Source organism: Sinocyclocheilus rhinocerous, unplaced genomic scaffold (assembly GCF_001515625.1).
Source record: "Sinocyclocheilus rhinocerous isolate Xijiao unplaced genomic scaffold, SAMN03320098_v1.1 scaffold286, whole genome shotgun sequence".
Taxonomy (NCBI): Eukaryota; Metazoa; Chordata; class Actinopteri; order Cypriniformes; family Cyprinidae; genus Sinocyclocheilus; species Sinocyclocheilus rhinocerous.
In genome coordinates this window covers 779,882-794,933 of record NW_015632405.1, presented here as the reverse complement: position 1 = coordinate 794,933, position 15,052 = coordinate 779,882, and the positions used below count along the sequence as shown (strand labels likewise).

At 38.6% G+C, this 15,052-nt stretch overlaps 1 protein-coding gene across 2 annotated transcripts in view; it reads left to right on the top strand.

Annotated features, from left to right (window-relative positions):
• rpgrip1 (RPGR interacting protein 1) overlaps window positions 1-13,150 on the top strand; it is a 14,169-nt gene extending 1,019 nt beyond the window's left edge. For both annotated transcript variants that reach the window (XM_016555149.1, XM_016555150.1), the window contains exons 4-27: window positions 250-367; window positions 498-697; window positions 921-1,026; window positions 1,719-1,865; window positions 2,021-2,126; window positions 2,502-2,525; window positions 2,689-2,835; window positions 2,914-2,987; window positions 4,253-4,452; window positions 4,690-4,796; window positions 4,904-4,954; window positions 5,080-5,259; window positions 5,383-5,500; window positions 6,253-6,753; window positions 6,910-7,058; window positions 8,364-8,712; window positions 9,366-9,541; window positions 9,991-10,359; window positions 10,462-10,522; window positions 10,614-10,711; window positions 11,322-11,511; window positions 12,425-12,509; window positions 12,636-12,763; window positions 12,842-13,150. In XM_016555149.1, coding sequence (XP_016410635.1) covers window positions 250-367; window positions 498-697; window positions 921-1,026; window positions 1,719-1,865; window positions 2,021-2,126; window positions 2,502-2,525; window positions 2,689-2,835; window positions 2,914-2,987; window positions 4,253-4,452; window positions 4,690-4,796; window positions 4,904-4,954; window positions 5,080-5,259; window positions 5,383-5,500; window positions 6,253-6,753; window positions 6,910-7,058; window positions 8,364-8,712; window positions 9,366-9,541; window positions 9,991-10,359; window positions 10,462-10,522; window positions 10,614-10,711; window positions 11,322-11,511; window positions 12,425-12,509; window positions 12,636-12,763; window positions 12,842-13,071 — 3,914 coding nt within the window. In that variant the 3' untranslated portion in view covers window positions 13,072-13,150. The remainder of the gene's footprint in view (window positions 1-249; window positions 368-497; window positions 698-920; window positions 1,027-1,718; window positions 1,866-2,020; window positions 2,127-2,501; window positions 2,526-2,688; window positions 2,836-2,913; window positions 2,988-4,252; window positions 4,453-4,689; window positions 4,797-4,903; window positions 4,955-5,079; window positions 5,260-5,382; window positions 5,501-6,252; window positions 6,754-6,909; window positions 7,059-8,363; window positions 8,713-9,365; window positions 9,542-9,990; window positions 10,360-10,461; window positions 10,523-10,613; window positions 10,712-11,321; window positions 11,512-12,424; window positions 12,510-12,635; window positions 12,764-12,841) is intronic.
• The last annotated feature ends 1,902 nt before the right edge of the window (window positions 13,151-15,052 follow it).

The following is a 15,052-nucleotide window of genomic DNA, read 5'->3' as shown; positions in this document are numbered from 1 at the left end:
ATGATCTATCATGAATGTTGGCCAACTGTGCAATCCACATTTTATAATGATGTATTTTTCTCATTGTATAATTCTCATTTGCGCCTATTTTTAATATCTCCTTTTTAGAACAAACAATACTCCAAGTAAATATAGGCTACCATAATTGTGAACTACTTTTGCAGTATCCTGGGCTATGGAAGAGCAACTTCTGAGCAAATACTGTAAAAACAGTCCTTCGGGTCATTAAGTCTCTCTGTCTTTATACAGATCGCCAGCGATTGTTCAGAATACCACGCGAGCAGCTGGAGGACCAATGTCTCCGAATACAGGAGGAGAACACACTTCTCAAACAACACAGCCGCGCACAAGAGCAAAAACTACGCAGGTAGGCCTACACAAACACTAACTAACTGATCCATAATACCAGGAGAAAGCTTTTGTCATCATTTCCATTAATCTCAATTGGCACAGCCTAGAAAGGATTAGTGCTTTCATGTAAGTTTTGTCTATTTCAGGTTGTCAACAAAACTGCTGCGATTAAAGCAAGGCCCTCCGTCTGCTGGGAGGGATGGAGAGCTGGAGGACACTCTTCAAGAGCTAGAGGCTCGTGTAGCGACTCTAGAGAGTCAGAGGCGGGCGCTGCAGAGCAAACTCAGTTTAGCCAAACAAAACATCTTAGACCTGGGCGTCAGGACACATTACAGGCCACGAACAGGTGAGGAGTCACTGGGCATGATAAACTGGTAATATTGCTGTATTGCTTTGGACATACACCATGGTAATACAGTGGTGGCTTGTAAATATAAAGAAGAATGACTTAATAAGCCAGTACTAAATCAGTACTTAATAAATCACCACAGTACTTTTTGTAAGGGGTGTTTATTTGGTGTTGTATTCCAGATTTGATTCAGTATCTACTCTCTCTTTCTCTGTCTCAGGGCGAGGTGTGGATGGGGACGGAGGGGTCAGACGAGCTGCCCAAACTGCTCCTGCCCGCTATGGCATCAGTTCACAGGAAGACACCAGAGGAGAGATAGACAGATTGTAAGTTGACCATGTTTTTACAACATACAACATATATAACATATAAATAGGTCATGAATGTTCATTATATGTTATGAATGGGATGATACTATTTATATCATCTACATTTTTATGGGATTCTATGTGAGTTACAAACAGCAAACTGCAAACTTAAAAAAAAAAAAAGACTAAACAGTCATAACCTGAGTAATAGTGATGGTCAATACACAAAAAATATTGTCCTCAATGTTCCTGCCTCTTTCTCCTATTTATATGCAGACTTGCATTACTCAGGTTTGTTGGATGTTTTTGTGTTTACATACTTTGCAATTCTGCAAAACACAGTATAGTGCCTTGCTTCATATACCTGCAACTCAGCTAAAGCACACAAAGAAAAAAAGAAAGTAGGAAAGAAAAAAAAATATATATTAAAAACATTTGCATTCTTAATCATATGGCAGAATTCATAGAGACTCTAGATCTGCTTTCACACAAAAAGACTGCTAATTTATTTAGCCTAAAATAGACTTAATTTAAGTATATATTCCTGATGATCCGTATGCATATGATAGGACACTGCTGCCATGCTATTAATAATCAAATAACAAATGTGTTGCTAATGCAGTGTATTACCTTGCGTGTGCTTTATTGTCCATATCTGGCTTTTACATCCATGTTTCTAATTTTCCAGCTTGTTTTTTTCTCTCTCTCAGCAGATCTACCATCATAGAAAATCAGCCAGGGAGGGTGGCAGAGCTGGAGCTGTCTGCTCAGTCTCTTAGAGAAACACTCAGAGACAAAGAGAAAGAAATTGAAGGTATTGTGAAAGACCTGCGCAAGCAACAAGCCGATGGACACAGGTAGGATAAAGCTTGTAATAATAATTAGTTTATTAATCAGTAATACATTTACAATAGCCTGGTCAATCACATTTAGTGTTCATGCTCATTCAGTTACTATTCAGAATCAGTCAACAACACAGCATGCATGTAACCATTTTTATTCTTCTTTACAGACTCATTATAAAAGATAATGTAGATGTGATAAGATTGCAGAAGCAGCTTTCTGAAAAGAGCACCTCCCTTCTGGTCCTTCAGGAAAAGTTTGCTGCTCTTCAGGAGGTGAGCCATAATACCAAAACTGAGCAAAAAAAGTGAAAAATATTATCTGTTTAAATGATAGTGCATTTACTATTGCTTGTCTCTGCTTTGGGCTTGACTGAAAAAATAATGCACCAGAATGGTAATGAGAACATTGTACAGTACAAAGTCATCATTTGTATACCATTTGTGTAATCCTGGTGCACACATGTGCACATCACATTTTTAGTCCCCAAAATGGTGGGCATTGTAATGCACTCACTGTAGCTGCTGTCACATCATCATAGTGATCATGAGTCTTCCACTTGAAATCAATGGTGTAATGTATTCCAAATTATATTTCTGCATTAAAACAAACCATCATCATTCCTCTCTCTCTTTGTGCTCTTTCTTAAGGCTTATGAGAACCAGCTGGAGGAGGTAAGCTTAACCTGAAAATAAACATTTCCCAAATTTTGCACTTTTGACTCTTTCTTCATCACAAAAAGTATCATACAAACATGTACAATGTCTGAGAATAATATTGGATAAATGTGGTTCTGTTGTATGTCTTTTTTGTCTTATATGGGCAAATATACTGTAGGGCCAAAGGTCTTTAAAAGAGAGCCAAGGAGCACTGCTGGGGAAGGTGGAGGAGCTGAGTGAACTGTTGAAACAGGAGAAGCAGAGAGTGCTGACACTTGAGGGCCAGCTCAATGCTGCCACACTTTCACTGCAAGCTCTGGGGGAGGTACTGTTCGAGTTGCACTTTTGCTCTTTTGTTTTAAGTTTTCGTGTTTGCAGTCTTTTACTAACATCTGTTTTTCAGCTTCAGGAGAGGGTTTCAGACCTGGAGGGGGAGAGGAACCTCCTGAAGAATAGCTATGATTCACTTCTGGAGTGGTGAGTGTTTCAGGTGGTAGGCAGGGGCGTTGATGGGGGGACAACCAGGGACATTTTAATGGACAGGTGATTCCCTAATGTTAGTGGTTACATAACCATGCCAACCGCTTTTCAATTTATGTCCGTCAAAAAAAAGAATGGCACCAGTCGGCTCACTAGCTGATGTAACTGATGATTTTGGAATAACTTACTTAAAATGAGTGCTGTCAAATGATTAATCGTGATTAATCGCATACAAAATAAAAGTTTTTGTTTGCATGATATATGTGTGTGTTCTGTGTATATTTATTATGTATATATAAATACACATACATACAGTATATATTTTGAAAATATTTACATGTCTATATTTATATTCATATAATTTATATTATAAATAAATAAATATATTTAATATATAAACATAACATATTTTTCCGAAATATATACATGCATGTGTGTGTATTTATATATATACATAATACAAATACACAGTACACACACATATATTATGCAAACAAAACTTTTATTTTGGATGCGATTAATCGCGATTAATTGTTTGACAGCACTACATAAAATGTAGTTTATCATAGTTTATGATTGTGCAAAAATCAGAAAGCACAAACTTTTGTATCAGGTTGCTATGCTCAAACACTAACTATAACTGTAGAATACAAGATAATAGTGAAATTACAAGGAGAAATTGGGAAATCTACCCAAAAGTCAAGAAGTCAGACAGATTTACAGAGGAAATTAACCAAATATTCTCCTCAAATTTTCTGACAATGAAGCATACATGTAAATTTGATCTAGTGTTATACAAAACTGCCCAAACACACAAGCTTTTATCACAGTCTTTTTATTTAATGGAGAAAATATCATGTAATCATGGAAGTGTAAAATGAATGACCATCATAAGAACATATCATAAGAACAACAAGTCTGATCCAACGCTTACATTTTTCAAGATTACTGTTTTGATCTGGGCTTTCATATATTTATCTTCTGAAAGGTCAGTTGGGCCTATCCATACAATTTTGTCACAGGCTCCTTGTATTCAGCCTATGGACCTGGTTGTAGGTTTATGTCTTTTTGGCCCCCAAAACATCCTATAAATAACCAAAAAAAAAGGCCTACAATTTTTGTATGTTTAAATTCACTGGTTTCCTAGCCTATGGACCTGGTTGTAGGTTTATGTCTTTTTGGCCCCCAAAACATCCTATAAATAACCAAAAAAAAAAGGCCTACAATTTTTGTATGTTTAAATTCACTGGTTTCCGCCATAGCACTATGTCTGTTCAGAACCATCAAGAAGGACAACATGAGAAAAAAGACAAAAGAAGTGAAGAGAGTTGGAGAGAGGATGTACAGAGGCTTGAAGAAAGACTGGAGGAAGAAAGGAAAGAAAAGAAAATGCTGGAGCAGGAGAAGGAACAGATGAGACAAGAGAATGACCAGGTTCAGAAGGAGAAGGCACGAGATAGAGGTAAGACTCATGCATTGCCAGACTTTTGACTAGCAGCATCATTTCCATACCACATCTCAGCTTATTCTGGAAGTGCTCATCGTAGCAGCTTTAGTATGTGATATTGTGTACACAGAGACTCCTGGACATTGTGTAGTCAGCATGTCATATTGGATTGTCAATATGCTAAATGTATCAAATGTTCTAGTTCTTTAATGTGTTAATGCACATCTTTTTAATAAACTGAATGTGTTTCAGATATGGTTATGTTCCTCAGAGAAAAACATGACTGCTTGGAGCGAGAAGTCCTGCAGCACAGGCAGGAAGTCACATCTTTGCAAGAAAAACTGGATTCTGTTACAAAAGTAAAATTTGCTGTATTGGGCTAAAATTTACTTCTCAAGCAGAATCTTGGGCCAGATATTCAATTCATTAGAATAATGTCCATATTCTGTTTTTCGTTCTCTATCAGGAGTTTGATATGAGTGTGGAAGATCTGAGTGAGACTCTGCTGCAGATTAAGGTAAGATGTTTCGTTTCAAAAGTTGCATTTTTAGATATTTCAAAACATTTAAGCAGCTATATAATAACATTTTGCTTTCATTCCCTCTTTCTGTTTCTTTCTTTATTTGTGTGCTCTACTCTTAGGCCTTTAGAATGCAGCGGGAGACTCAAGGGATGATGTGTTTCTTGAAAACAGACGAAAAGATAGAGGAAACATCAAAGGATTTGACTGCAGTACAGGCTTCACATGCAGAAACTGTTTTGGAACTCCAGAAAACAAGGGATTTATTATTACTGCAGCATCGACTAAATGCTGACCTTCAGGTACACACACATTTGTAGTGAGAATGCGGTATATTACAACTGTCGCATATATTGCTCAGAATATTGCTCTTTTCAGTCCACATAAACCAAAACATCAACCATTACACCTATTTTCTTTTATAGAATGAGATGAAGACAGTTATGGGAAAATTTGAGAGAGAGAGGGAGGAGAATAGAAGGAGGGCAGGTGAAAAACACAAATTGTTGAAAAGCAGAAGCCTTCAAATCAGCAATTTACAAGGTTAGAGGTTTACAATATACAAGAGATTGGGGCTAGATGTCACAAGTGGTAACAATGCTTGTAACGCAAATTACAATTTTTTCCACCTAGATGTGAAAATACTAAATATTATAACATTATGTTAAATATATATAATCTGCAGTACATATATACATACATACATACATTATATGTATATGAATAAATTCTTGAAATATATTTTATTTAGTTTACAGATAAACAAGAGGAAAAAACAACATGTAACACGTATGCGACACGTAACGTAGCCTATGCTGAGTTTCAGTTAATTTTTGTGACAGGAAGCCTTTAAAGTACACTCCTTTGCCAGTCTGTGAGAGACGCATTCAGAGTCAGCACAATGGTCACTGTCTAGTGGGCTTTGTTTTCAAGTTCTTCTGCTGGCGGCCGGTTATCAAACAGCGTTGCATTGCTGCGGATTGGGGGTGAATTGCCTGTATTCGTTGTAAGGCCTCATGCACCGAACCGAGATGTCAGTACCGCGACGGCTCGGTACGAATACATGTATCGTTCCACCCCTAATATATATATATATATATATTATTTCATATTTAAAAATAACAATTACAATATGTATGTCTGTATAGACACTGACTTTTAAAAAATAAACCTACACTGAGAAATATTGAATATAGTACATAAGACATTGACAACTAGCCCTGTTCTCCCCTATTGCTCTATTTCCAGTTAATAATGCATGTATGATGACATCATATTTTCATCTATTATTTTAGCTCAGCTCAAAGACATAGCGTACAGCCCTAGAAACTATAAGCAGACCATACCCCTGCAGTACACCTGGACAGGGCTGGAACAAGAGTCAGTCAAGCCTGCTGCAGAGGGCGCCATAATCACACAGCTGCGTGGAGGAGAATCTCTTCTGGAGATCCATCTAACAGGAGCCACCTTTACACCTCTGGGATTGAGACTAATGGGACAAGGCACAGGAGATCACCAAGGTGTTGCAACATTTTGCACCTATGGGTTCCTCGACTTTGAAACCCTCTCAACTTCATTAATATCAGGTGGACAGCCAAATTATGGCTTCACCTCGCATTACGCCCTCTCTGAGTTCGACCTGGAGAAGCTCAGGGTTCAGAATGGGTCCATCACTATTGAACTGCACCAGGCGCTTGGAGGGGTACAATTTATGACCCGTGGGAGAGCGAGGATTTCTCTGATGGGAGCTCTACAGCGCAGGGGTGAACGAATGAAAAACAGAACCAACATCACAGGTAATATAAAATAAGGTCACATGAACTTTGCAGTAAAAAAGCTTTATATGCGTATATAGGTGTGTTCGATTTGGCATTCTTTTCACTTTTATAGCTCTTCATTGCAATAATATTTCCCACTGAATTTTTAAGATCATTTTGCCCTTTATTCTGCAGGAGCTGAAGGGGAAGTTATAGGAATCCTTGAGTTTTGGGTGTGTTTACACCCTCAGGTGGAACTCACAGAACCTCAAATGGAAAGAGCCACAAGTAGAATAGCTATAAGACACACCAGAGGTTCAGAATGGGCTCATGGGGAACCAGAGGTAAATGCCACCACATACCACATGGTGGGGACAGGGCTTTTTAGGAAAGCCTTGAGAGCATAGTTCACCCTAAGATGAAAATTCAGTTGTTTTCTCACACTTATTTGGTTTCAAACCTGCCATTGTGAAAAAGATGTACACTTTATAGTACTTTTATATACTATATACAGTAACACTTTATTTTAGGGTCTCTTAGTTGCTTAATAGCATGCATATTACTAGAATATTAGCCATTTATTAGTACTCATTAAGCACATATTAATGCCTTATTCTACATGACCTTATTCTACATCCCTAATCCTACCCAATATCTAAACTTAACAACTACCTTACTAACTATTAATAAGCAGCAAATTAGGAATTTATTGAGGGAAAAGTCATAGTTAATAGTGAATAGTTGTTCCCTATTCTAAAATGTATACTTTTATAGTACTTTAGAGTACTTATTAAGGAAGTTTTCAGGCACTTAACTTAACATGGAAATGTTTTATACTTTAAATTTATATTAAATGCAGTTAGCTGAACTTTAGAGTCTTTTTTGACCCCTTTAAGTTGAACGTCTTTATTGTAATTTCGTACTTTCCTCTATTGTCTTTAAAATATGATTAACGTGTACTGAGAAGCATTTATGGGTAACTAAAATACACTTTTAATGTCATTTCTGTTTAAGCTTTGTAATTTAAATTTTAAATGTACATGCCCTTTTGTATGTTAAGTAAACACATTAAAGTAAAACTTTTAATTTAACATTATTTCAAAGTGCACTTTTTAAAAGTATACTTATGTGTGTTAAGACAGTCATTAAAGTGTATTGGTTTTAAGTACGCTTAAGTGGACTTCTATTTCATTAACATGATATCTCAAAGTACAGCTTTTTAAAATATACTTTAAATATTGTGTATATTCAGTACAATTAAGTGCAAAAAAGTTGCTCTTTTCCATGCAGTAAAAGTATACAGTAAGTCAAAAAAATATATAAAACAGAAAAATAGAAGCACCAAAAGTGCCTTAACAATAATTCCTATCCCTCCAATTTTTGGAGGTCAACAGCCCTTGGTCTTTTTATGCTTTTACTTTATGAAAACAAGCAGCTTAGAGGCTATAAACATTACCAGTTGTATAGAACACCTGCATAGAATATAGTTATGCAGAATAAGGCATTAATATCAGCTTTATAAGTACTAATAAACAGCCAATATAATAGGCATGCTAATAAGTAACTAGTGAGAACTGGTCCCTAAACTAAAGTGTTACCGAATGTATTACCTCAAACTGATAAGCATGCGTTTTGTGTGTGTGTTGCAGGAAATACATGATTATGGCGTAGGGATACCCAATGAGCTTGAGGTGGTACTGGAGCGCTGTGTGGGCCTCAGTACCCGCTGGCCAGGACTACTCCCTGATGCATACTTAACATATCGCCTTTATGACCTACCACCTCATTCTACACCCATAATTCAATGCTGTGTGGATCCTGTCTTTGAAGACTCAGCGAGCTATCCATTAGCTGTAACCACAGATTTATTAGAATACCTGAATGTGGGCAGCCTGTGGGTGTATGTGTTTGATGACAGCGAACGTCAGACTCCTCCCACATATTTGGCAAAGACACCAATCCCACTACGAGGCCTTGCGACAGGCAGACCAATCAGAGGTAATCATTCCGATCAGGATGCAATTAAACAGAAGCTTGATTAAATAAAAAAATATAATTGGGAATTTAATTCTGTGCATGCACTATCAGTCAAAAGTTAGGAATAATTAAGATGGTTTTAATGTTTTTGAAAGAAGTCTCTTATGCTCACCAAGACTGCATTTATTTGATAAAAATACAGTAAAAACAGTAATATTGTGAAATATTTACAACACTGATAATTAAGATACAGACCCATCATTAATAATTGAGCACCAATGATGATAAATAATAAATAAGCATCAAATCAGCATATTAGCATGATTTCTTAAGGATTGTATGACAGTGAAGTCATACAGTGAAGTCTGGAATAATGGCTGCTTAAAATCCATCTTTGCCATGACAGGAATAAATTGCATTCTAATAATAATAATAATAATAATATATATATATATATAAACTTTATTGTTCCAAACTTTTGCCCAGTGGTTTTTAGTAGGATCATAAAAAAAAAAAACCTTATCCGAGATTTAGCCAAGAGAAACAAAGTAGCAAAATGTTTTTCTCTCACTAGGAATCAAAATCCTTCAGCTAAAATTTAGAACCACAACCAATATTCACAAAGACAAAGGTTAACTGTGGTGAGTAATGTTTACTTTGTTCCCTGCTGTCAGGTGATTATGTGCTTAGAGACCCTGCTGGCAGTCCAAGAGGAATGGTGAGGGCCACTCTCAGGTGGAAGTACCCTTTCCAGTCATCTGAGGCACCCTCAAGACAAAGAGAAGAAGTAGAGAAAGAGAGAATGGTGCCCAGTGCTGAGGTTTCACAGAGACCCATTGCAAAGCCCAGGGTGAGTGTCTGTGAATGACAATAACTTGCCATGGTATTTCATTCACACTTCCACATTTCATGTTACATTTTTAAATGAATTATATCAATAAATATTACATACAAATATAATATTAAATGAAAATCTAATTGTTAAAGGAGTCATTATCAATGTTGTTAACTAATAATTGACCTTTTATAACATTTAATCTCAACTGTTTCAGCTATTTGGATCATCTTTGTCATTTGCATTTTATAATATTTTGAATATATATTTAGATGTACATACTTGTCTACCATTTTAGCTCACTATATTTAACTGTGGAAGAATTGGGCATCCATTTTCAGTATTTTCAGTTTTACAGTATTAAGAAAATTTTAGAAGTGAGAGATGGAGCATAGTTACAAAATTGAAACTACACGTCTAATAATCCAGAAAAATATAATCGCAGTCTTTCAACTTAATTTCAGTCTCAGCTTCGGCCTCCACCAGAACATGGAGCCAAGACCACTGACACTCACCCATCCACACCCATTACAAGCCCTCAAAGCGGTTCAATCACACTTCCATCGCCATCCATTCAGGTCACTGAACCCACGTCTTATCATCAGAAACCTCCATCTAGTTTGGCTCAACCTTCAAGGTCGGTTAGATGGAAGCAACACCGCACTGCAGTGTTGCACGTTCAGGACAAATTGAAACCCACAACAGCACCTTACCTGAGTCCTGCCATGTCTATTAAGTCGCATAAATCCAATCGAGTTATGGACTTCAGACCATCGGTCTCATTGCCGAGCACCCCTCGCAGCCAAAGGAGCTATCGAAGCGACTCGACACAGGTAAGGAACTGAGAAGGAAATGCAACAAGAATACTTAGTGTCGACTGAGTATTTAAATCAGTCAGTTTAAAAGAGTCTTCAATATGTTTTTTTTCCCCGAAGCAACTTAAAATGGAGGAGGAACAGGAATATGAAGATCAGGAAGATGAAACTGAAGAGAGAAGTGAGTTTTCTTCCTCAGAAGTCACTTATTCATTACACAAATTACAAAACAGTGAGTTAAAGCTTCTTTTTACCTCTTATATCCAAAATAGCTCAAAATGACACAGATGCCCTTCAGTCTGATGAATCAAGAGATTCAAATGGAAGTGATGTCATCATAATTCCTCACCCACCAAAACCACATAAAAAGGTGATGATCATACAGTTGACTAACAGACAACAGACATGTTACATAAAATAGAATGTCAAACATTAAAAAAAAAAAAATAAATCGCCTCTGGCTTTCTCAATAGGGGATTAAAGCATTGTGTGTTATTTTTCTAGCAGCCGCCTGTTTAATCTACTAAGAGTCAGGTGATATGACTAAAACCTTTTTAGTAATTTTCAACAAAAATCTTTACCTCAAGTCATTTTCAACTACAATAAGGAACGACATCATGTTACAGTAAACTGCTTGAAATCAAAACATTTTATTAACTGAAATTAAAGCCATACCATATAGTTCTCAACATTGTCATTTAAATGACTGAACACTATAATACAATATAGTTAGATTTAAATCCGGAGGATCACTTTTATCGTTATTATAATAATGTAAATCGTCTAAAGTGCCCCTTGTGGCAACTCAAAGAATGCAACACATACTTGCATTGCACTATTAATTGCTTTTTAAAACATTTTGGAACATTCTGTGAAATCCAGCTGGTATTCATGTACTTGCATAGTATATGTTTCTGGTCTTAGATGTAAAGAGTCAGCTCTATATTATAAAATCATATATTTGTCTTTGTGTCTCACAGGGAGACAGACTCAGAGTGGAAATCCTGTCACTTTCTTTTAACCGCTCTTCCAGTGTTGCACTTGACCAATCAGTGCATCAGGTTTATGTAGAGTACCGCCTTCTAGGTATTACCATGGAGACAACAGAAACGCCCATGTCCCTGCGTAAACCAACAGATGGGGAGGAAATACATTATAACTTTACACGAGGTAAGGTCACAAAAGTGAAATTATCCTTGTGTGTCTTACATGTCCTTTAACCACTTATTCTCTGGGGCGTTTTTGGTATTTTTGCCTAAATTTGACACACTCAAATTCAAATGTTTACCGCACTCCTGTATCCAGAGCATCTCTCCATGACAACATTGCATCATCCCTGGTCCAGAGCGGCGCTAATTTGTTAGCCGGCAGCTATCTAGAATATAAAAACCAAAAGGAATGGTATTATTTGTAAAGAAGACACTCCAAGCTTTCAAATGAACCCATATATGGGCTGATACCATATAAGGAAGGCTATGTAAATGAAGCATAAACATTTTTAACGCGATAACTGGTTTTAACATCACTCTGTGGAGACCCACCCACATTGGCCCAAACGTACATTTAACTTGCATTAGCTGTATATTGAAAATCAATTATGTTTTCCAATTTAGTTCATTTAAAATATATTAACTTTAAATGCAATATTGGACAACACACTACAGGTATCATACATCATAATAAAGTACTTTAAATGTATCTTTGGTATGTTAAATGTTCAAAATAAGTGCACTTCTTTTTTTAAAATGTACTTTAAAGTAAAACATTTAATTCAACATTATTACAAAGGGCACTTTTTAAAAATGTACTTAAGTGTGTTAAGAAACACAGTCATGTAAGTGTACTTACTTTATTACTTTAATAAAAGTGGCCTTTTATTTCGTTAATATATTACCTGCAAGTACAGCTTTATTACAATTTTCTTGTAAGATTTGAAGTGCGCATATTTTAAAATTAAGCACACTTCTTTTTCACAAAGGCATCATGGCATTTAACAATTTAACATATTAACTTGGTATTAATGTAAAAAAAGGTGATAAAAAAACTAACTTCATATTCTTTAACATGTTATTATCATCAATAGTTATCCATGTGGATAGCATGGAAGCAGCTCCCCTGAGACATTACCTCTACACCATGCTGGAAGGTTCAGACCCCAACCAGGGCAGGTAAACAGAGAGAAAATGAGAGATAATGATAGATATAAAAATAATGACCGTTTCACATGGCAATAAAATGAAAAATGTATAAAGTTCTTCTAACCTCTATGTTTTTTTTCCTCTCTAATCATCTAGGTTAAAGTTCACAGTAGTCAGTGAGCCCATGAACGAGCAAGAAGAATGTGAAGATGTCGGCTATGCCTACTTGGATTTACAAGAACTTCTGCTGACTGGAAATGATTTTATTGAAGAACAAATCGATGGTAAGATTCAGTCATTATGAAAAGAGATTACATTTAAACTTGAAATAAATGCATGACTGTGGTGTTTCTGTCTTTCAGTTGTTAGTGCGGATGAAGAACAGGATGTGGTGGGAAAACTGAAAGTATCTGTAGAGGCTGCACAGGCTCTGAATGGAATCTATCAGGAATATCATCAGATTGTGAAAAGGGAGAGAGGAGAACCCAGAAACAGCACAGAGAATGAGGAGGAGGAGGAAGAAAGTGGGATACAAAAAAACGAGTTGCATGTGCTTGATTTTGAAGTTGACGAAGACAGTGATTTTTACTGAAAATCTACAGCCTGAAGTTATGTTCAAATCAGGCCAGTCTTTTAAGGAACATTACTTTTTTTTAACTCTACAACATAAAAATTTCGCTCTTGCGACATTATAACCTCATTCTTAACTCACCAAAACCTTTGACATTGTCGTGTTTCAATTATACAAAACATGGATGTGGTTTCAGTTGCAAAATGTTTTAATATAAAATAATTAATACAAAAACAGAGTTCCGTATTACAGAGTAAACAGAGTCACTACGAGTTATGTCGTGACGACTTAGGGGGTTTACTTGAGAGCCCCAATCCACTCTGACTTTAGGAGAAAATGGCAAGGAATTTTGGCTTGTGGATTTTGCATACCTGAGCCACTGGTATGCATACGGGTATAAATTGGCGACAGGTGCATCCACTCATTCAGATTTTTGCTTCGGAGCCGAGTGGGTGAATTATTTCTTCTCCACAAAGCCTTTCTGATCTGACTGGAAGAAAGAAGCTGTTCCTGGTTGTCGTGATGGGCTATCGTCCTCCGAGGATGAAGATTCGGCGGGGCTGCCCCCCTCGGGTGTTGTCGCCACCACCGAATTGGACCCGGAGTTGACGGCCATGCTTTCCCGGGCAGCCGTCGCAGCTGGATGATTGGTGCCTTTTTTCCCGGAGGTGCATGAGGAGCTGACGAAATCGTGGACGGCCCCTTTTTCGGCCAGAAGCCTCTCGTCTCCCTCCTCCGTCCTGACTACCCTCGATGGCGGGGTGGCTAGGGAGTACGTAGACATTCCCCAGGTGGAAAGAGCAGCTGCAGTGCACCTGTGCCCGCAAAACGCCGCCACTTGGAGGAATCGTCCACGTCTCCCGTCCAAAGCCTGTAAGCTGATGGGTGCTCTCGCGGCCAAAGTTTACGGTGCTGCAGGCCAGGCCGCCTCTGCCCTGCATGCTATGGCTATCCTGCAGGTCCACCAAGCCAAGGCACTCAAACAAATGCACGAGGGTAGTTCCGAGCCAGGGTTGATTCAGGAACTGCGCACCGCGTCCAGATCTCTGGGACCTCCATGTGTGGCTCCTGGACGGGACGCGGCAGACTGAAGTGATCTGCCACCGGCGGTGGTAAACACGATCACTCAGGCTAGAGCTCCCTCGACGAGGCAAGCCTAAGCTCTGAAGTGGAGTCTGTTCATGAACTGGTGTTCTTCTTGCCGAGAAGACCCCCGAAGATGCACGATTGGAGTAGTGCTTTCTTTCCTGCAAGAAAGGTTGGAGCGTAGGCTGTCATCCTCCACTATGAAAGAGTATATGGCTCCTATCGCAGCACATCACGGTGCAGTGGACGGCCGGTTCCTGGGAAAGCACGATCTCTTCGTCAGGTTCCTGAGGGGTGCCAGAAGGTTGAATCCTCCTAGGCCACCCCTGGTGTCCTCCTGGGATCTCTCTACTGTCTTGGCTGACCTTCAGAGGGATCCCTTTGAGCCTCTGGACTCAGTTGAGCTTAAGTTCCTGTCTTCTAAGACAGCGCTCCTGACCGCGCTCACTTCCATGGCCTACCATTCCCAAGGTAAGCCGTGCCCCCTGGGGGTGAGGGCTCACTCCACACAGAGTGTTGCCTCCTCCTATGTGCTTGGGCACGGCGCCTCTCTGGCAGACATCTGTAGAGCTGCGGGCTGGGTGACACCGAACACCTTCACAAGATTTTACAGTCTCCACGTTGAGCCGGTTTCTTCCCGTGTGGGTAACAGATAAGTGGCGGGAAGAGCAGGCTGGCGTCACACTTGCTGCACCATTCCCCCTCACCCAGGGATGCGAGCGCATCCTTTTCCTCCTCCAGTAAGTTCCCTGGTCGGCGAACCTTGGTTGAGTATCCTCCAGCACCCCGGCAGTCAGACTGGACGGAGCAGTCTAACGCCAGGCCCAGTATCGTGTTAGCTTGCCCAGGTTTCTGGTCAGCCCCTTTAATGGGCTAGGTGTCCATATGGCTTGATTCCATGCAGGCGATCCCATAT